Source organism: Euprymna scolopes, chromosome 39 (assembly GCF_053919585.1).
Source record: "Euprymna scolopes isolate OS-2025 chromosome 39, ASM5391958v1, whole genome shotgun sequence".
NCBI classification, from domain to species: Eukaryota; Metazoa; Mollusca; class Cephalopoda; order Sepiida; family Sepiolidae; genus Euprymna; species Euprymna scolopes.
The window spans coordinates 69,767,241-69,789,789 of record NC_136520.1 but is presented as its reverse complement, the minus strand read 5'-3'; the positions used below and the strand labels follow the sequence as shown (position 1 = coordinate 69,789,789).

Genomic DNA, 22,549 nt, shown 5'->3' with positions numbered 1-22,549 from the left:
TTGAAATCACACATGGTTGGCACTAAATAAATCTGTAAATAGTTGACCAGTTGTGTTGCACGTTAGAGAACTTCATGTAAATAACTGAACTTTAACTTCATGAAATAAAGAGATAAATGAAAATGACTTTTCCTGTTGTTAATTAAGTTTTCTTGGTTTATTTTATCATTGTTTATATATCAAACTTTGTTTTGAAAACTTGAATTTTGTCTGGAGAAGCCTTGAAAAATTTTGAAAAGTCCTTGAAAATGGACATTGAAAATCTATACAAACTCTGTTACCTTATCTTGGTCAATTGGCCACGTTTTAGTTTGTAATCGCATTTCAGTTACTGAATGCAGATTTAAACGCTACATTTTCCAAATGCATCCATTTCATTCTCTGTTTTACCATTTGAGAAAATCGTTCAACATCCTTCTTGTCTAACCTTTTCGCTGTTTTGCCATTCCAGAAAATTTCTCAATTTGAGGTAAAGCTGAAATCTCTACAGGAAATGAACGACGAGTTGAGTGACGAATTAAAATCCTCCCTTCCAATGAGCGAGAAGAAAATTAACCAACTTGAAAATCAGCTGGAAGACCAAGAACTTGTGTATAGAAAGAAGGCCATGTCTATTGATGAAGAGTTAAAAAAGGCCCATAAAATAGAAGAGGTAAAGATCCTACGCAATTGATTAGCATGACATGCGGACTTTGCCAGCGTTACAATGTGCATAAACTTTCACCTGCTGAGGTTCTAAAATTCTGGGATCTGAGTTCTTTGTTCTTCAGCAGAATTCTGCTTCTTTTTTTTTATCCAGAAAAATCTGCTTTTTGCTTAAATCCTTCCATAAATGCTTTTTGGTTGAAATTCACTTTTTTTAATACAAAATGGTTGATTTCTGTGAAATTGCTAGGACCTTACCTTCTTATTTTTTTTAATCCTTGTTTGGCTGGATTTTATTTCTCTTTTTTTTTTAATCTTTTTTTTTCTATCTTCTTTCTCGCTCTCTCTCCATCTTCTCTTGTCTTGCCTTCCTTTTCCCTCTTTTGACAGCTCTCTCTGAAAACTGAGAATGTCAATTTTGCCATGAAGGCTAAGACTTGAAACAATTCATGAAGTCGGTAGGGGAGTTAAATGACTTTTGTTTTAACAAAGAATGAGTTCCCACGCTTGCACACACAGTGTATTTCTCTTCAGTTACTTTTAGCTGTTTTGTTTTGTTTTTTTTTATCTCTCCTTCTTTCTCTCTCTCTCTCTCTCTCCTCATCTTAATGTTAACCTTTTTATTTTGCCAATACTTACTCAAATTAAAAACAACGGCAATCTGTTCTATTTATCTATTAAAGATACAACCAGAAAATACACATAATCAAGTTTTTAATTCATGATATGATCCTTCTAAATACAATAAGGGATTAGAGACTATATATCTTCTCTACATAAAATCTAATATATAAACGTCTATATGTCTGTCTGTCTCCATATTTTCAAACTCTATCTCTTCCAAAACTAAAAATTGCAGAGCAGCACTAAGGGCCTCAAATGATTGGATTTTTTACGGGTCTTTAGCCGTGTTAAAATAGTTTTTAAGGCATCAAAAATGGGTCAAAATTGAAAAACTTGTTATACATTTTGCACATTCATCTTAGTTTATTTTTAATTTTTACATTTTTTAATCAGCTCGTATGCGTGTCACGTTGGTACAATGGTAACGTCACCAGCTTTGAATGCTGCAGTTTTGGTTTCCGTTTCGATTCTAACTGATGGCATCTAAATACTTTTTCTTACTTTTGGAATCGTGACTATAATAATATATACGAAATATATCATATTCAAGCATATTTTACGGCCGGGGGACCCCCCTACCCCAGCAAGTAAAATAGAAACGATTATTCCCATTTAAAAAAAATATGTTATAGCTTTGCAAACACAGATGCCACATATAAATCCAATATGATCCCACTACTAACCAATATCTGATGTAGATTTTGTGAATATTACGAGTTGTTTTCATCCACTGTCAAAAACTTTCCCCACTCTTTATCTATGCCTAAATCAAAACGTAGATTCCATGAACAAAGCTTCTTTCTTAGAACTGCATGCCTGTGGAACTCTGTTCCGTCTGCCTGCTTCCCTCCTGACTACAACTTGGATGTCTTCAAGTCCAACGTAAACAAATTCCTGATGAACCGCCCCCTTAAGTAGACACTTTAAATATCCACACTAACGTACCGTACTTACAATAACCCTTATCCCTGAGTGGCTTCCGGGCCTTGATAAGTGGTGACCACCTTGTAAAAAAAAAAAAAAAAATTTGTTATCATGAATTATTACAATAATTCCTAGAAGAGTCACTTTTATGAACATGTCATCTTCACAGGTGGTAGCACAATGATTACTCTCTTATTTTATCCTCTTACTCTCCTCAGTGAAGCTGGGAACATATTTTCCAACCAATGTTTGCTTCTTACACAAATACATTTGATACTAGTATATATAGGAACTCTCAACTTCTCAAAAATTCATAATAACATAGTAAATAATGGACAATTAATAATTCTCCATGAATCCAACAACCTTCAGGTTATTTGCACAGTAACCAAAGAAGCTAACCTGCTTACTTGACAGTTTGCCTCCAACTCCACTGTATACCAAGCAAACCACTTCCTCCTAGATTTTCCTTTGCAGACAGAAACAACACTTGATAATCTGAAAATCACGTCTTCCCAAATTCATGATATCATGAAAACCTAGACACTTCAAAAGCATGTGGGCCTGATCTTATCCCAGCTAAATTATTAAAAAAATCCTCTGCTGAGGTTTCTTCAGTTCTCTCTGAACTCTTCGACAAATGCCTTACCAAATCTTACTTTCCTAACTGTTGGAAAATTGCTATTGTGGTATCAATTTAAAAGAATTTTAGAGAAAGAACTGACCCAATAAATTAACGCCACATTAGCCTTCTCTCTCTTTTAGCCCAGATCTTTGGGTTCTTAATTAATCAAGCACCGGTTCACCATCTCATAGATATTAAACCTCTCTCCAACTAATAGTATGGATTTAGGCAAGCCTGTTCTACTGCAGATAATCCTGACTGTAATCTCTGAATGTATAAATGACGCACTGAACAAGGCCGGGGAGGCTAGAGTAGAAGCCTTAGACGTAAGGCCTCTGACTGAGCATGGCACGATGGTCATCGCTTGAAAATTAAGTCATCTGGTAATAATCAAATCCTTCTTAGGGAAGAGAAAATCCAAGTTGGTCTTGATGGTTGTACATCAAAACAACATGATGTAAATGTGGGTGTGCCAAAGGGGTTGATACTTAGACCTTTATTGTAATTGATATTCATAAATGACCTCCCTGGTAAAGCTAAGTATATATGAGATGGGTATATTTGCTGATAACACCATGAGGGGAAAACAAATGAACACACATCTAAGAAAATGTCTGAAATCTTAGAGGAAGACCTCCAGTCTGTAATGGAATGGGGACAAAAATGGATGGTAACATTCAATGCTGTCAAGACTAAGCTTGTTTCCTTTAATAATTACAAGAAACTTTCTCAACCACTGATGATCATGGCTAATAATACCTGAAAGTACTTTGTTTAAATTCCTAAGCTTAGCATTCACAGACAACATGAATTGGAACAAACACATTGAGATCATAGCCAAGGCTGCTGCAAAGAAAGTGGGCTCTCTCTACCATGCTAGAAGTTTACTCACACCTGAAAAAATCCTGTACCTCTACAAAGCCACTACTCATCCATGCATGGAATATTGTTTCCACATCTAGGCTGGTGCATCTGCCACTAGTCTCTTGCTCTTAGAAAATCGCCACTCTAATAGATCCCGCACTAGCAACTAAACTCCAACCTCTGTCCCATCACCAAAACGTTGCATCTCTATACCTGTTTTACAAGTTTTATGGGATGTACACTAATGAACTCGAAGCACTTGTACCCCCTCGACGTAAATAGCCTCAACTAACCCGACAACCAACAAAATCCCACCCTTATGTTGTAGAGATCCCTACATGCTGTAAATCCTTCTACTCAATTAGTTTCTTCCCTTGAACTGCTAAACTTTGGAATTTTCCCCCAGTTTCCTGCTTCTTTAACCGTACTGTCAGGCACAAGTTTAAGTGTAATGTAAACAGACATCTTGCTGCTCAACTCCCTACATAATATGCCTGTAAATTTGATCTCAAATATTAACCTCTTACATCAAAGTAATACTGTGCCTTGTTTGGAGTGAAGTAAAATTAAAAAATAAAATATGTATGATGTTAGATTCTTCAGCTTGCAATTTTGTAACTCATTTCTTGTTTTGCCAACCATTGATCAAAAAATGAGCCCAAATTAACTTTTTTTTTTTTTCTTTACAGGAACTCTCCAATGAAAAGACAGCTCTTGAGCAACAAGTTTGCGATCAGTTGCTTCAGATTGCGTCCTTCAGGAATCAACTGGATGATTATAGACAACGAAGCTTGACTAGGGAGGCAGCTGAATCTACGGATGGATCGCGTCCATTGTTGGATCAGCTGCATACCCAGTTACAGCACAAAGATGCAGAGGTGAGAATGTCCAATAGCATCATCATCATCATCATCATACTTCAGGGTTCGCATAAGCATGAGCAGTCCTTGAATTTTGACATTTCCCTTGAAAAGGCCTTATTTCTATTATTACCTTGAAAAATCCTTGAAAATTTGGAAAATGTTTTTGAAAATCATATTCTTTATGTCCATTAAAAATTTTTGTCAAAATATTAAAAATAAAATTGAAATAAATACTATTAAATTATTTTTCAAATATTAATAAAAGTACCATTAAGATATTTTTTAAATATTGAAAATAAAATCAAAATACGTTATTCTGAAATTACATTCTATTATTCTGGATACAAGAGTTGCATCCCTTTATCATCAAACTACCTGATGTTTTCCATATAATAACATTGGGTAGTTTCATGATAAAGGGATGTAATCAAAATTTTAAGTAAAATGAACACAGTTGTAGATCAGTCTACATTGGGGGAAAATAACAATATTTAATCACGCTTGGTTGGCCAAATACAGGGTGGGCCAAAATAAGGGTCCTATTTTTAAAAATTCATAAATTCATGTAAGTTTTAAGAAGTGTTTTTCGGCCAAAATTTGTTTTGTTTATTTCAAAAAAATCTCGGAAGGGTCAGTCTACACACACATAAAGTTTGGTGAGTTTAACTTTTATTTTGTGGAAGTTATTCAAATTTAAAGATAGGACCCTTATTTTGGCCCACCCTGTATAAGTAGGCAGGTATAAGAATGTAAATGTGATTGTCGACACGCATATGGTTGTGTATGTAAAAAGACATTTGTTTTGAGCAAAATGAGTGAAACTGTATTGAAATTGCACATGGCTGGTACTAAACATAAAACAAATGAAATCTGTAAATAGTTGATTAATTTTGTTGCGCGTTAGAGAACTTTATGTAAATAATTGCGTGATCTTTAAAAGTATTTCATGAAATGAAAAGATAAATGAAAATGACTTTTCCCGTTGTCAATTGTTAAGTTTTTTTGTTTATTGTATCATTGTTTATATATCAAATTTTGGCTTTGTTCTACAATCCATAACAATTTTAAAAAGTAATCAAAAAATCAAATATATAATAAGTAATTTCTTTTTTGGAATCCTTTGAAATGAGTAATTTGTATATTTATTTATTTGTGGACTTCATCTTCATCTTCGTCTTCATAGTTGGTGTTATTGTTTCACCAAGTTTTGGCCAACTATTCCTCTGGCCTTCTTCAGGTGGTTAACTGCGACAGGAACGGAATGCTGAGTCTTGTATCCCCAGTAATTACTAGTAGATCCGTGGCACAGTGGATAGAGGCGTTGAATCTCTATGGTTCCAGGTGAGAATTGTCTGAAGATGGTGATTTCAATCCTATCTAAAAGCAGACCAGAGAATTAGTTGGCCAAAAACGTGGTGGGACACAAGACTCAGCATTCCGATCCTGTCGCAGTTAACCATCTGAAGATGGCCAGCGAAATAGTTGGCTGAAAAGATAAATAAATAAATATATAACAAATAAAAGTTACTCTGCACCATTTTTTGGTGCTTTTAAGTAGTTTTAAATGTTTTTTATTCCGTCACAAAACATATAAGCAGAAGAAAAAATTTGAAAACCTGTTAAGGAACCTCTAGTTCGAAAGTTAGTTTCAACAAATTATTTATTTTTTATCATCCACGGTTTTTCTAATCACCTTCAATAGTCTGTAACATGTGGGCGTCTCTGTGACACGCCTTATTCCAACTCAACCCCCTGTTCTATCCATGATTTCTTTTATGCCACAGACTCTTGAATACTTTTCAGAAATAACACAAAATTTTATGAAAAGTATTTATGAGCATTTTCTATTTCTTTCTTTTTTTTTTTTTGTTATTTTCTTTGTTCAAAATTCAGGATTAATTCATTTTTCTAATATTAATCTTTTTTTTTTAATTTAGATCCGGCAACTGACAGACATGGTTGATAAATTAGAACTTGAATTAGTTCGGAAAGATAATCAACTTGGCCGTCTTGAGATGGTCAATTTCTCCGGCCAACCTTTGAGTTCCCAGTCGTCAGTTGATGAGCAAGAAAACAGTAAGCTGTTGCTCATTAAGGATGAAAATCAAAAACTAAAGGTCAGTTTGGTTTTCGGTTTGTTTCCTCTATTTACTAAGCCTTTAGAATATTTTTTTTATTTTTTGTTATTTACTTATCGCTTGTTTTGGCATTTTTTTTTTTTTACGGATCATTTTTTCTTTTATTTATTTATTTTTTTTTTTCTATTTTTGTTATTTCTTGTTTGTTTGTTTTTCCTTTTTCTCTTTTTTTTTCCTTTTTTTCCTTTTTTTTTCTTTTTTTCTATGTACAATTATGTTATGAAATTATGTTTTATTTATTTATTTTTTTTTAAATTTTAGATTTTTTAGTGGGAAATAATTTTTCCTATCTAAATTTAACAAACAAGTCAAGAGTAGTAAATAGTGAAAAAGGGGTTCTTGTCCATAATACTCTCATATTAAAACAAAGATAAAGAAAAATCTGTGTGATGTATGTACCCATGACAGAATATGAAACTATAATATTCAAAAAAATTCATGTAAATAGATCAAGCAGTTTTATTTTTAAATTATAAAATCAAATTTTATGAGTAACCAAAAACTGACTGTCATCATTTTGAAAATAATCTCAAGAAACAAAGGGAGATTATTCAATAATAATTCACACTTGCAAGAGCTATTTGTAATGCATACAAATTTCCATTAATTGCTTAAAAAGGATTTTTTTTATAAAACTAAAACTATTTGGTCAATTTACATGATTTTGGAATATGATATTTTTGTTTCGTTGTGAGTACGTACATTATACAGAATTTTCTTTATCTGTTTTTTTTTTTTAGATGAGGTGAATTCTGTACAAGAATTAAAACGACACTGAATATCATAATTGTCATGTATTTAACAAAATCTTTTTTACCTACCATTCCAATTCAATCGTTGCAGAGAATAATTGCGCTGTTAGTATAAATATCAGCATATACAGATAAAATTTTAAGTATTTCATCTTATAGTTCCCAAAGAAAAGTCATCTTAATTGATTTAGATGCACAAATGAACCATAATACTTGACATTTTACTTCTAAACAACAATTTAAACACTTCAGAATTACTTTGAAATTTCAAAAGGTCGTACTAGTCTTTTTTCTCTACACAACATAGACAGATAAACGGCCATAATGTACTCCCCAAATCCTAGTGAATACAAGCATTGGTTAAGAGCTGTTTTAAGAGTAAATTTTTCTCATGAGTTGTAAGTTCAATTCCTAGTGAAAGAAATTAAAATTAACTGATACAAGATATATAAATGGCATAGGACTGCATAGAAAATGTATAGTTTACAAATCAGACTCTTAAATATATCATTAAATAGTTCCCCAAAAAGTCACCTTAATTCCTTTTTATTTTCTCCCCACAATTTCTCACGTCATCTGAATTCATCTTCTGATTTCTTCTTAAAATGTTTTACACTATTGAATGGCAACTTTTTCCCAAAACATATGAATGGCAACTTTTTCCAAAAAAATATATTATATGCAACTTTTTCCAAAAATGTATTATGGGCAACTTTTTCCAAAAATGTATTACGAGCAACTTTTTCCAAAAATATATTACGGCCAATTTTTTCCAAAAATATATTATGGGCAACTTTTTCTAAAAATATATTATAGGCAACTTTTTCTAAAAATATATTATAGGCAACTTTTTCTAAAAATATATTATAGGCAACTTTTTCTAAAAATATATTATAGGCAACTTTTTCTAAAAATATATTATGGACGACTTTTTCCAAAAATATATTACATGCAACCTTTTCCAAAAATATATTATGAGCAACGTTTTTCTAAGAATGAACAACTAGAATCTTCAACCTCATTTGCTTTAATGCAAAGTCTAAGACTTTTCAACCAATAATGTGGGAGCTGTACTGTTGTTGTCCCCCACACTAATGAGAATATGCAGGAAATAATGAATCTGTTAAGAGCTAATACAACTAGCTCATCTCACTGATAATGTTATAGTCCAATTTAAAATAAAATACATATATCCAAGTACCCTAGTTTGAGAATATATATATTTATGGTAGGGTGGGGGGTATATCTCCAATACAGTTCTCTAACATTTTCAACAATAAATAAGTCTTTATGCGTGCTGGTCTTAAATAAATATTCTCTTAATTATTGCTATTTCTTTTCGCCTAGTTTCATGAGTGGTTGTTGATCAACTTGTCTGTATACCTAAAATGAATAAATCTTCCTCCATGTAGAAGGTAATACACAAGGCAATGTCTGCTGAGTTTTCTTCAAGGTTTTATTTGCAGAGAATGGACTTATGAGAGAGAGACTAGTGTTATTGTAACTAGTTAGTTACTTTGTGAACTTTCTAACTTAAAAAAAAAAATGAATGATGCAGATGGACAAACATCGAAGTAACATTCATCTTAGATTATTCTACATTATTAGCTGTGTTTTGTTCGCATAGCTTCCTGGAGAGAACTGATTTGAAAATCTTAGTTTTCTCTTTGTTCAAAAGCAGGACATCATTCGTCAGTGTTCAACTTCTGTTTTTGTCTATGGCATTTGATCCTTGTACCTTGCCTCAAATCTACATCACCCATCTCGCTCTCTCTCTCTCTCTCTCTCTCTTTTTTTAAATTTTTTTTTTTAACTGTTTATTTACTCCAAACAAGGCACAGTGCCACTAAGTCATAAGGGGCTACTATTTAGGATCAGATTTTCTAGGATACTGTGTAGGGAGTTGGGCAGAGAGATATCTGTTCACATTACACTTGAACTTCTGCATATCAGGGAAGTGTGGGTCTAGGAGGGAATTCCAAAGTCTAGCAGTTTGCGGGAAGAAGCTATTTGAGTAGAAGGCTTTACGGCATCTAGGGCAGGGGTGGGATTTTGCTGCTTATCTGGTTTGTCAGGGGTATTTACGTCGAGGAGGTACTATTGCTTTACTGTTTGCAGGTTAAGGTCATCCTAATATGCATTAAATGTGACCCTTGTCAAAATTCACACTAGCTAATTTAATCACAACTGACGTAGGGTCACTAATATATAATCCTAGGATGAGTTTGTTAACAAACCAACAAAAAAACAGACAGGTCTCTGAGTATAACTCGACAGCTCCCACCGTCTGTTAACGACGATTCTTTCGCCTCTCAGTTGAAGCATCTTTCTCTTTTCCTCATCCCTTTGGCCGTGTCCAGAAACAGGTGTCTACTCTCCAACGTCAAGTGACCACTGCAGGCTTTTCAAGTCTTGCCCAACAGTTGCTCGATGATAAGGATTTGCAGAATGATGAACTGAGAGCACAGTTGGCTCAGCAGCAAAGCCATTATGATCAGTCGGAAACAAACTGCCTTGTAAGTAATCTCATATTGTTTTCTATCTCGTTTACATTTTTTTAATTTGTTTTTAGAATTCAATCCGTTTATTTATAATTTAAGGTTCTTGCATTCCGAAAAAAATTAACTTTTTAAAAAAAATTTTTTTTTGAAGAAAAAAAAAAAAAGAAATGAAGAGTGTGGAAATATACTTCAATGTATCAGTTTTGAACTTAAAAAAAATTTTTTTTATTTTATTCGCTCTTGCATTTATTGCATGTTTTAAGGTTCTTGCGTTCCGAAAAAAATTAATTTATTTTAATTTTTTTTTTTTTTTCTTGAAGACAAAACTAATTACGAAATATGAAAATATATTCTGCAATATCAATTTGGAGCTTCAAAAAAAATTTTTTTTAGAATTTAATCTTCATTTATTCATTTCTTGCGTTCCGAAAAAAGTAAATTGATTTAAAAACAAATTTTTAGGTTCAATTTTCTGTTTATCTTTTAACTTTCTTGCGTTCAAAAAAAATGTTTTTTTGCGTTCAAAAAAAATTTATTTTTCTTTCTTGCGTTCCAAAAAAAATTTTATTTTTTCTTTCTTGCGTTCCAAAAAAATTATTTTTTCTTTCTTGCGTTCCAAAAAAAATTTTTTTTTCTTAGATTCAAAAAATTTTTTTTCTTTTTTAGATTCAATCTTCTGTTTATTTATCATATAACTTTCTTGCATTCCAAAAAAAAAATTTTTTTTTTTTTTTTTTTTTAAATAATTTTAATTTAAAAAATGTGTAAATATACTTCACTGCATCGATTTTGAAATTACATTTTTTTTTCTTTTTACTAATTAGTTACCACTTATCAAGGCCAAAAGCCACTCTAGGATATGGATAAATGCAATTGAATGATTGTTATTTGAAAGATGAAGAATATTATAAGAGGATTAAAAATCATGAATAGAATGAACTATGTTTGGTAGATAGATTTTGATCTTGGTATCAAATAACTTTCAAGAAAAGTTTCGTAAAAATGATCATAGAAAATGGTTTTATTCATTTTAGCAAAATTCAATTCATATTATTCAAATCCTTGGGGGTAGATGAACAATGGTGCAACAGATATAAGTAGTACGTAATAATCAGTTTTAAGTGACACTTTTCTGGAGGTTGAAGGTTCTATCCTCAGTACAGGAAATACAAAGAATAAAATTACAAATTACTTAAGACTTCTATCTAGTCATAGTTGACAGAATGAGGACAATCTACCTCATGGATTAAATAAAGAATACACCTTAAGGAGTATTACATTGATGAGAAGATTAGTCCAAAGAATACAAATAATACAAGTTGTCAATCCTCATCTCAAAAGTTCCGAAACAATATTCAATTCATATGAAAACAAAATGATTCTTTATAATTAACTAGCAGGGGTATCCGGCGTTGACCGGGCATGGAGAGGTTTTATGGTAAGAATATTGAGCAACGAAGCCCTAAAAAAAATTTTTTTAAATTAACCAATCCCCTAAAAAAACGAGTACCCACATGAGCACAAAAAAAGAAAAAAAAATAGCTGCAGTAGCCAGGCTTGAACCTGTAACACGAAGGAGGAAAAGAAGGTGAAAAAAAGCCAACCGTTTTAGCCCACTACGACAAATGATGTCAGCGAGTTTTGAAATAAGGCTAGTCATTGCAAAGTGTATGATGACTTTGCAAAAATGTTGACGAAAAAAGTGACCCCCCCCCCTCCTTATAGAAAACGGCCCAGTTAATGGTGAAAGAAAGTTTTTGGCCAATTTTTGGGTTTTTGTTGGCCGAGGGACCGAGCTTTCAAACAATACCAATTTTGTCAGTGTTGGTTGCATGTGTCAAAAGTTTTAGCAAGACATACAAACATACACACACACTAACAGACGTTTGAGATTTATATTATAGACTAGCGGGGGTACCCGACGTTGCCCGGGTGTATTGTGCTGGTGTAGTAAAAGCAATAATAATAATAATAATAAAGAATAGAATAAAAAGCAGCCCGGTGGGGGAGGAGGACAACAGAGTGGAGAGGTGTTAAAAAAAAAAAAAAAGTGGTAGTAGGCAAGCCGGCTTGAACCCGTAACTCGAAGGAGGGAAAGAAGGTGTAAAAAATAAAGTAACGCATTAGCCGATGTCGCCATCGTGCAAGCAGAAGTTGCGTGCGTCAAATTTAAGCATAGTCAATCGAACGTACGATGATTTAAATGCTTTGCCACTTTTTCAAACAGTTTCGCTTTATATGAAAAAGCCAAACAAACACCTGAGACAACGCTACGGTGGGAATTTTGTTTAACTCGATCAAAAAACATCTGGGAAGTATGTGAAAACTTCTCGTGGAATCTAACCAACGCGAGAACCCTGATGCAAAAAGTCTTTCATGGACATGCACAAATGCTCGCGTCTATTTTACCTTTTATATAATAGATTGCTTTGCAAGTAAGCTGATCTTAATCGTACTTACACATATAACAAAAGAGAATGAAAACCTTAACTTATTAACATTTGTTTCTTCCCGGTGTTGCCCGGACGAAGACATATTTAAAAATATAAGATAAAGTGAATTTTTAAACCAATTTCTGGAGTTCCTATTTAAGAAGAAATATTTGGAATTATTTTTAATCTAAACCTTCCTTTCAGGCAGTACCTGCTAAATACAGTTAGTACGCAATAAATATATATTGCCAGGTGGATAGCTTAGAGAAAAGTGATGATGGATATATACAACTAGTATATAAGAAATATATTATGCTATTTGGGCCATCCATAGCAATAAAATTCTGATTTTTATAAATAAATGCTTGTTCAGGTATTATTAGACTGGGTTAGTGTTCAGGAGAGATGGAGAAAGATTGTAGGTTATTTAGGCCATGCATCACTATAAAAGTTTCAAAGGAAATTGTATTTGCAAAGAAATAAACATATAAATCGTAATATCTCACAGTTAATAACGAAGCTCGCCTGTCTATTTAATTTGCTCGATTTCGCTCGCCGCATGTGGGTTAGTCTTTTTCCTATAACATCTTGGGAAAATAAAAATCCCGCAGTCAAACTTGACCTCATTAACTCATTAAAACGGGCACCTGCCAAATCCAAGTAATTAAATAAATTCAAACATGCCATCTCATATGTTTTTGTTGATTTTTTTTTCTCTTGTTGTGTTCGCTTCCCGGCGATGTGTTTTCTGAATCAAAAGCAAGATCCAGTTCAGCTTAGAATATAATGGTGCTGAATGTTGACAATGAAGTCACAACCAAATTATGCATCTGACCCCTGACCTCTGACTCCAAACTCTTCTCTTTGATAATCTCCTACTATTACTCCCAGTTGATCCCTTCTGATTTGTCTCCATTGCTGGCTTTACAGAAAGAGGAGCTCGAGAAAAAAACGCTTGAAATCGAGGAGAAAGACGCCGAGATTTGCAGCCTGAAACATGTGATTAATAGTTTGCAGCACAGCTCTCCCAATGTCAGTGGGGAGCATTTTCCTGGGGATGTTTCCTTACCATTGAACCAAGAGGCTTTGTTTCTGGAAGATTCTATGCCGGAGCGAGTAAGTCTCATCTGCATGGCCAGCAAGTCGGTTATCTTTTTCTTTGTCACCGATGATGTCATTGATGTGTGCGCATCTGTGTTTTTATTCTTCCGTGGCTCGTTGTGAAATTTCTGCATCTGTGTTGTCTTTTTTGCTATTCTGTTTTTTTCTGGATCTTTCAGAATTCTGACTTTGGTAAAGGGGAACATTTCTACTGCTCTAACTTCTATCGTTTCTTTTCTATTATACTGTAAAATAAAGTAATTAACTAATTGGTAATAGATGCACTCAAAGAGTGCCAACCTCCACCAATGACTATCCTTTTTCTTTTTTTTAGTACCATTTTCTATATATTTTCTATTTAATAAATAAATTCTTTAAAATTATTGTCTTAATTACTTTTTTTATTATTATTGCATTTTCTATGTGACTATTTTGTATTTTTTTAAATTCCATTTTCATTCTCCATTCCTATTTTTTTTTTCTCTCTTTTTCATCTTATTAATCATCTCTTGCATGGCTGTCTGCATTTAGAAATTCTATTAAAATAACCGTCCATTTGCTTATCACTATTTAAACATCTCTTTCTTCAGCTGCAGTCTGAAAAAATTGATTTTTTTCAATGCTTTTTTTTTTTTGATGAGGAAATATGGGTAAAAGTGCAGAATATTTAACAGTCGATAATCCACAAACCCATCCCAAACCCAAAAAACAGCAACACATAATTTATATCAAACACAATAGAATGAAATTCTCTATCTAAACAGCCAAGTTTTAACGTTTATAACATACTGGGGGAGGGGGGTTGTAAAATACGCTTAAATATATTTTAATTTGTCCAGATTTCGTATATATTATTATAGAATCGTGATTTCAAAATTAAAAAAAAAAGTATTTGGGTCTCATCAGCTAAAATCAAAACCAAAAGCAAAACTGGTGGCGTCACCACTGTACCAACGTGACACGCATATGAACTGATTAAAAATTAAAAATAAACTATGATGAATGTACAAAAGGTTTAAAAAAATTTTTCAATCTTAACACATTTTTTGACCTCTTAAAAACTATTTTAACCGGCTAAAAACCCATAAAAGAACAGTCCATAATAAAATCCTATCATTTGAGGCCCCTAGCGCCATTCTGACTTTCAGTTTCAGAGGAGATAGAGTTTGGAAATATCCAGATAGAAAGACAGACATATAGCCTTTTATATATTAGATTTCTGCATCTATAAAGTCTGTCTTTTCAACAATCAACTTTAATGGCCACCACATTTGTTGGCTGCTATTAAAAGTCAATTATTGAGAAGACAGACTTTAAAACAAAAAATTGTGAAATAAAAAGTGTTATAAATGTAAAAACTTAGCTGGTTAAGTGGAAATTTTTTTATTATAATGAGGCTCTTATAAATTATCAGGGATTTACGTTGTGAGTGATTTCTCCAAGTTGCGACTAGAAAAATGCATATCTTTTGGCGAATGTGTTTTTTTTGTTTTTTTTTCACGATAATCTTTCAAAGCTTATTTATTATTAAGTGAAAAATGCCTTCTTGATCTTTTTTTTTTTTAAATAAAACGAACAAAGTCAAATTATTTAAACAATAAAAGGTTTAATAGAACAATATACTTTTCTCTTTAACAAAGGCTGTTTAAAAAACATTTGAAGAAATTTGAATTTTTATACTTTCAAGTCACAACATAAAATTCAGTGCATATTTAGAATTACACTTTTTAAAAAAATACAGGAAAAATTTTTTATGGTGTACAGGAATGAAGATGTCATATTCCAAAAATCATGTGGGGTTTGGCTTGTAACTTTTCTATTTGTCTAGTAAACAATTATATTTAGTTATCAAAGGTCAACAAGATAAATTTGTCAGTAGAGCTCTGATTATGCAGGGTTTTTTTTTTGGGGGGGGTTAGAGTGAAGGAGGGGGCTCTGCCTACAAGTTGAGTGTTAACTATTCTGTGCTTTTACCATGAGAACAAATTTTGACTGCCTAATTTTATTAAAATAATTTTTTTTTTTTTTTCATTTTCTCTGTTGCCTGAGAATCTCCTCTTTGATGCATGTCTCTTAAAAATTATATTTTAGGTTGCATTTTTATTAGGAAAACCAATGAGAATAATTCAATCATGTTTGTTAGCATTTTTTTTTTTTTTTAAATAAATTTTTCTCCGGAATTAACTTTTAATTTAATGCAGTCTTAATTGTGCATGTACGTCTCGTGTGCATATTTATGAAAAAGGAAAACTGCCTTTTGGTGAACTATTGCTCACAGTGAAATATACTCTGGTGTTCAACAGTAAATAATATTAAAAAAATGCCCAATAAATTCTTCCATGTACAAAATCCTGTCACAAGATTTTAAAATGTACCATTCACTTGAATAAATCGACCTGAAACAAAAACCAACTAATCATTTCCAATTTTAATGGAAGAAACCCAAAACACAAATTGAAAGTTTCCAAAGTGTAAGAAACTCTTCCTTCAAGAATTCATTCTTCAAATGAGTCCGTTTAATTTGAACATTTAATAATGAAAATATTATTTCAAATTTAAGCCTAACAGATCTAACTTTAGCATGTCAAACAAAAGAATATACTATTTCAAACTTAAGCATGACAGACTGATGAACATATTATTTTAAGCTTAGGTGTAACAGATTGACTGATGGATACTATCTTTTATAGATTTGTCTTATAAACAGAAAATGACCATCTTGAAACTTTACTTCGAAAACATCAAAATGTTTGTATTATTTGAATTTAATCGGACAATTGTTCTCATCTCGAGTGTTATCTGAGAACTCTTGTCCGATTAATCCAAATAATAGAAACATTCATATCTCATGTAAAAAAAATTCAGAATTGTGATATCGGAATTCTGCTTAAAAAAGTAAATTCTATGAACAAAAAAAATTCAATAAGCAACCTCTAGGTATTTCTTAAATCGCACAAAACAAGTTATTTGTCATGAAGCAATCTGATATGCCATAAAACAAGCAACTGATCTTTCTTGATAATTTCCAAATTTTACAAACTAAAAACTTTTCAAATTTCATTTTAATTCTCGCTGCTTTTTTTTTTTTTAATGAATTTTTTTGCTTGATTTGGAATGTTTTATTTTTCTTGTCTTCATTTTTGTTTCTGCGCCATTTTTTAAAAATGTTTTAAAGTTTAAATCAATGTCATTTGCCTTTGCTAACAGCAAAGCAGTTTTTTTGTTTTTTTTTTCAAACTGTTAATTCACTCCAAACAAAGTACAGTGCCACCAAGTCGTAATGAGCTACTATTTGGGACCAGATTTGCAGATACTATGTAGGGAGTTGGGCAGCAAGATGTCTGTTTACATTATACTTGGACTTCTGCATGTCAGTAGTCGGAGAAGCAGGAACCTGAGAGGGAATTCCAAAGTCTAGCAGTTTGAAAAAAGCTATTTGAGTAGAAGGCTTTATGGAACCTATAGATCTCTACAGTGTGGGAGTGGAATTTTGCTGCTTGTCTGGTTTGTTGGAGATATTTACGTTGAGGGGGTACTGGTGCTTTGAGTTCATCAGCACTTTCCATTAAAATACTTGTAAACGGGCACAGGGACGCCACATTTCGGTAATAGGACAGAGGTTGAAGTTTGGCCGACTGCGGAACCTATTTTGTTCATTATGTTGCATTTTATTTGTCCTCGGTCAGTGAAGAGGAGGGCCTTCTAGATTATGACAATTGTATCTTTGTCTTAATCCAGATTTCCCCTTTTTTAAGAAGCTGGATTTTTTCTACATTAAAAATAAACTAATTCTGTCCTTTGTGGGTTAGCAACTACATCAGGAGATTAGCCAAGAAATCTGTTTAGTTTATGCCGGCGGCTGTTTAGAATTTATTCAAACATTCTAATTAATGCTCTTAATTGCATTACATCTAGTATCCCAAGGGTTCTTTATGGTAAATTTATGTAATTTTATTCAGTACTTTTGGAACCTGTAAGTGTTTATCATAGTATTAGTCGTAGTAGTAGTAGTAGTCCTACTATTACTTTCATTATTTCGATTTTTACCACTTATGACGTACCCAGCATTCCAAGGGTTGTTTATTATTCAAGATTGCTGTTGGCACATTTCGACTAGTGCACCAACCACTAGTCTTTCCCTCTTGGACAAGTTGAAAAAAAAAAGAAGAATTTCTAACCTAATAGGTTCGATACCATCTGCCAACAGGTTCACAGATTCTGTAAGATTTTCTACTCTGATAACTTCTTACCTTGACCGAATTGCTTTTGGAATACCCTCCCTGCTCTCCATTTCTATGACCATACCAACATGAAGAAATTTAAATGTAATCTGAACAAATATCTTGCTGTACAACTCCTCATGCAGTTTTTTCCCTTCTATAAATCTGACCCCTATCACAGCAGCCCATTAAGTTTCAATAGCAATATGCCTTATTTTGGATAAACAAAAGTATAAATAAATAAAAATTTCTTCAATACTTTTGTAAACTTCCACAAAGTTTCTTGGCTAATGACAAGAATAACCGTAAGCGTCCGATCGTGAAACATTAAACCAATACGAGAAAATTATAATGATAAACAGGAAAAACATGGAAATACAATAAATAAAATTATAAACGTCTATCTAAGTCAACCCTAACAACCCTAAACTGCACAATTAAAAGTAATTTTTTATTTCTTATTTCTTCCAATTTATAAAAAGGTAGCCTTCATAGATTCGTATTAGCTAAAAACAGACTGCATGTCTGTTAAAAATTGAGGACTGCTCGGGCGACCTTTTCCGTCAGCTGCCGAGCAAGCTCGAGCCAACTTCGTACAAATCACAGGTCAATAAATGCAAAAGTACCATAAATTGTAAGCAATTATCATTAGTAATAGTTTTTAAACAGGTTTAAATTAAGGCTAGTCAATTGAAAAGTGTGGATGACTTTGGAAAATATCAGCATAAAAAGCGACCTCTCCTTGTAGAAAAGTGCCCAGTTGACGGTGAAGGAATTAATGCTTTTAGCCAATTTTTCAATATTTGTCATCCGAAGGGTCGAGCTTCAAAACAATACCGATCTCGTGAAAATCCGTCGCTTCTGTCGAAAGTTTTAGGCAGACATACAAAAATACATACATACATACATTTAAACAGACATGTGAGGTTTATATAATAGATTGGCTGCATAATTTTTACAGCCTTGCTATTTGTAGTAATAAGAATATTTCATAATAATTTGATGGCAACCTTCTGTCTAATGATACAATGGCATTCTGTGTCTAGTCTGGTGCATTGCAGCATCTGCCGTGGTTATACAGTTCGAAGTTGGAATTAGCTATCCGGATGCAGGCCTGGGCGGGTGATAAGAAGACCTAGGTTTTCCTAATTATCAGAGTCTCTCTCTCCAAAGTCTGACGGAAAGGTAAACCAATGCGGTCGGAGCCAGCACAGCTGCAGGAGTTGCCAGAAAAATGTTGAGGTGCTTCACGATCTGCCTATCGGAACTCTAAACCGGATTTTTTTGTTGAGGTTTACTCCCTTAGGCTTTGCCTTTCCCAAGGCATCCATAAGACAGTGGAGCTATTTGCCCATAGCTGGTGAAAATTTGAAAATATTTCCAATTTTGATGAAAATAATAGAGATCCTCATTGTAGTTATGGTTGCATGAAAATCATAATATATGTCTTCCAAAATTATTTTGTGTTAGTTTGGCGTTGTGGTGTTGAATGAAGTTCGCATGGATATGAAATAATGAAATATAAGGAATTTTCGGGGCAAAATCTATGCAGGTACAACATAAATGAAGGCTACATAAATGCATTTACACTCGTTTATATGAATACAAAACTGACATAAGGCATGACAAATTCTCACTGCATGTATGGAACTTGTATTCACAATTTTATTCTGATGATTCTTTGTTCAGATAAATGTACGAGTTATTCTCTTATACGTCTGTAAATAAAATTTGTGTGAGTTACATTGGTGTGTTATTTGGTAGCTTCCTTCTTTCTTGACAGACTATGAATATCCACTTTAAGGGTGCCTGCACATAGAATTTTTGTGGCAAGAGTTGCGCAATCTCTGACCACACCTCTCCTAAGTCACTCTTGTTAAATATCAGTGGCAAGTGGAGGTTCAGGATAACTGGAAACAATGCCGAGATAAGCAGAGAGCATATACAGCACCTAGAATTTCCAAATATTCACCCGTCTGAAACTAGCCAGGTTCAGCATTGCTTAAATTTGGTGATCTGATGAGAACCGGTGTGTCAACTTGATTCTGCCGTATATTATTGTAAATAATACATACATATACAGGATGGCCCATAAGTCACTTTGCAATTTGAAAATGAAAGATCTTTCTCTTAAATGACTGTATTTAATTAATTCTTTTTTATTATACAGTTTAGAGTGTGGAAATTTGTTCTGACTTAATTATGAAAGATAATGTCTCTTAAGTAGCCTCAATTCTGGGCTTCACAAAGTCAAGCTCTTTCTAAGCTATTTTCCATGACAGTTCTTAACATCAGCGGTTGTCGGGAAAGAATTTCCTGTTGTATGTTTGCCTTAAGTTCTTGGATGGTTCGAAGCTTATTTGCATACACTTTGTCTTTAAGATATCCTCAAAGACAAAAGTCTGGTGTTGTCAAATCAGGTGAACGTAGAATTTTGAGAGATTTTTCGATTTTGAAGCATCACAGTTAACAACTGCATTGTGGCTCTAACTGTATGTGCAGTTGCTCCATCTTGTTGCCACCAATACCCTGGCATTTTTGCTGAGGTTGAACAAAGTTCACTAGCATATCTCTATATCGCTCAACAGTTACAGTCACAGCATTTTAATTTGCATCTTCAAAAAAGAAGGGCCTAGTTACCCTTTTCTGAGGTTACTCCACACCATACTGTGACTTTGACTGGGTGTATTGGACTCGCATGAACTTGGTGTGGATTTCCAGAGCCCCAGAATCTGGTATTCTGCTTATTGACATACCCATTAAATCTCCCATGATCAACTTGTGAATAAACTCATTGTCATTTCTTGCAATTTCCTGATGCCTGACAGCATAATTTAGTCGTTTCTGAAAGTCTTATGGTTGTAAAGATTGCACTAATTGAGCCTTGTAAGGATACATGTGCAAGTCTTTTTGAATGCACTGTAGAGAACTCTGTGAGATGGCAAGTTCTTGAAAATGCCTTTGAGTGGAGGTGGCTGGGTTCTCTTCAATGCTACACTTCACATCTTCAATATTTTCAGGAGTACGTACTGAGCGACCTCGTCCGCGTCTAGACCTATCATTTACAGAGCCTTGCTCTTAAAAACGCATCACTAAGTTCATTATTGCAGGCCTACTAGGAGGATGTCGAACATTGAAATGGCACATATAAGATTTTTACGTTGCAACAATTAACCGTCCGTTTTCCAAGTAAAATTCAATTATCTTCACTCGTTGTTCCGTTGTAAACTTATCCATACAAAAAACATCCAAAGATTCTATTTTATAATTTTGAAAAGAAAAATTAAAATATATTAATAGGAAAAAGTTATTCAATTTTTAAAATGTAACGTGACTTATGGGCCACATATAAAATTAAAGGTATTCAGGAGATAAAACCCATGAATTAAAATGAGGTTATTAAGAGTGCTCAATATATATATATATATATATATATATATATATATATATATATATATATATATATATATATATATATATATATATAAATGTTTAGAGGTACAGAATTTATATACAGTTTTAAATATAATGGGTGGAACTCTCTCGAGAGCTCTTTCAGCTATCATCTCATCAGGAGAAAATTGATAGCGTAAAATAATAATACTATGTCGAAAGTAAAGAGTTCTGATGGGGAACTATTGAATGTGCCAAAATACGGGAACACTAAAATAAAGTTTCTTAATGTTTAAAAAAACGATTAAAATATTGGCACAATGAGGGGAAAAAAAAAAAAAATTGTGCCAATATTTTAATAAACTGTAAGATTGTCAACATCTTGAAATTTGGAATATAGACTTTTGTCATTTATTTGTATATGCTCTGTAGTTATACCGAGTTTCAAAAATTAAGGACTGGTATAAATAAAAGGTGAAATATCATCAAAGAAGCATATTTTCCCATAAACATATATATATAATATTCCATGTTTCATCCACGCTAGGATTCATCAGGCTTACCGGTAGAAACTAGAGAGCTGATTGGCTAACTAAAACCTCAATAGTAGGTGCGTATATAAAAACACGAGACAACCAAAAAATCCCTGCATAAGTCTGATGAATCCTAGCGTGGATGAAATGCGGAATAGTCTGTGTAGCTTAATCGCCATATATATTTTATAACTTACTACCTAGCTCTACCTACGTTTTGAGCACTGTTGAAGTAAATACTTAAAGTTTACACATAAATCTATACTTTTGTATATTAATTTATGTGGTTAAATGAAGTAGTCATATATACACACACACACACACACACACACACACATATATATATATATATATATATATATATATATATATATATATATAGTGAATAAATGACAAAAAACTATATTCCAAAATTCATGATGTTGACCATCTTATAATTTATTTATTCCTTTAATTCAATTGACATCTACAATTCTTGACAGGATCTGTTCCGAAGTGCAAAATCAATCACTTAATTATTATATCAATCCATGAATCTATATATATATATATAGAAACACACTTAGTAAAATTCAATTATCTTCACTCGTTAGTTTCCCCAATGAGGCTGGATTAAACAGAGCTGAGAGTGAAAAGATAACAAAATACCAAGACATGAAAAGAAACTGGAATCTTAGGAAGATCTCTATTTTCTTTTTCTATATAAGATCTTGGTATGTGTGTGAAGGGGAATGGGAAGGGGGGGTCTAAAAATGACTAAAAAATTTTTTGTGCGGAAAAAACAAAACAAATGGAAATATTCAATATAATTAAATTCTTACAGATATTCTAATCTAATTTATAAATTGTAGCTTTGATTTTCTAAATGACTCTCCCCGACAAAGTGCCGTTTCTTCGGCAGTACGTTTTTTTTTTTTTTTTTAAATGGTAAAAA

At 32.8% G+C, this 22,549-nt stretch overlaps 2 protein-coding genes across 2 annotated transcripts in view; one reads left to right on the top strand and one right to left on the bottom strand.

Moving 5' to 3' along the window:
• LOC145263845 (uncharacterized) overlaps positions 1-15,030 on the bottom strand; it is a 624,663-nt gene extending 609,633 nt beyond the window's left edge. The window contains exon 1 of the mRNA XM_080120920.1: positions 15,021-15,030. The gene's annotated coding sequence lies outside the window, so the exon portion shown is untranslated. The remainder of the gene's footprint in view (positions 1-15,020) is intronic.
• The window catches only part of LOC145263843 (uncharacterized), a 649,003-nt gene that overhangs the window by 489,332 nt on the left and 137,122 nt on the right, over positions 1-22,549 (top strand). The window contains exons 38-42 of the mRNA XM_080120917.1: positions 452-652; positions 4,372-4,560; positions 6,483-6,662; positions 9,796-9,951; positions 13,299-13,484. Of these exons, the coding sequence (XP_079977043.1) occupies positions 452-652; positions 4,372-4,560; positions 6,483-6,662; positions 9,796-9,951; positions 13,299-13,484 (912 nt within the window). The remainder of the gene's footprint in view (positions 1-451; positions 653-4,371; positions 4,561-6,482; positions 6,663-9,795; positions 9,952-13,298; positions 13,485-22,549) is intronic.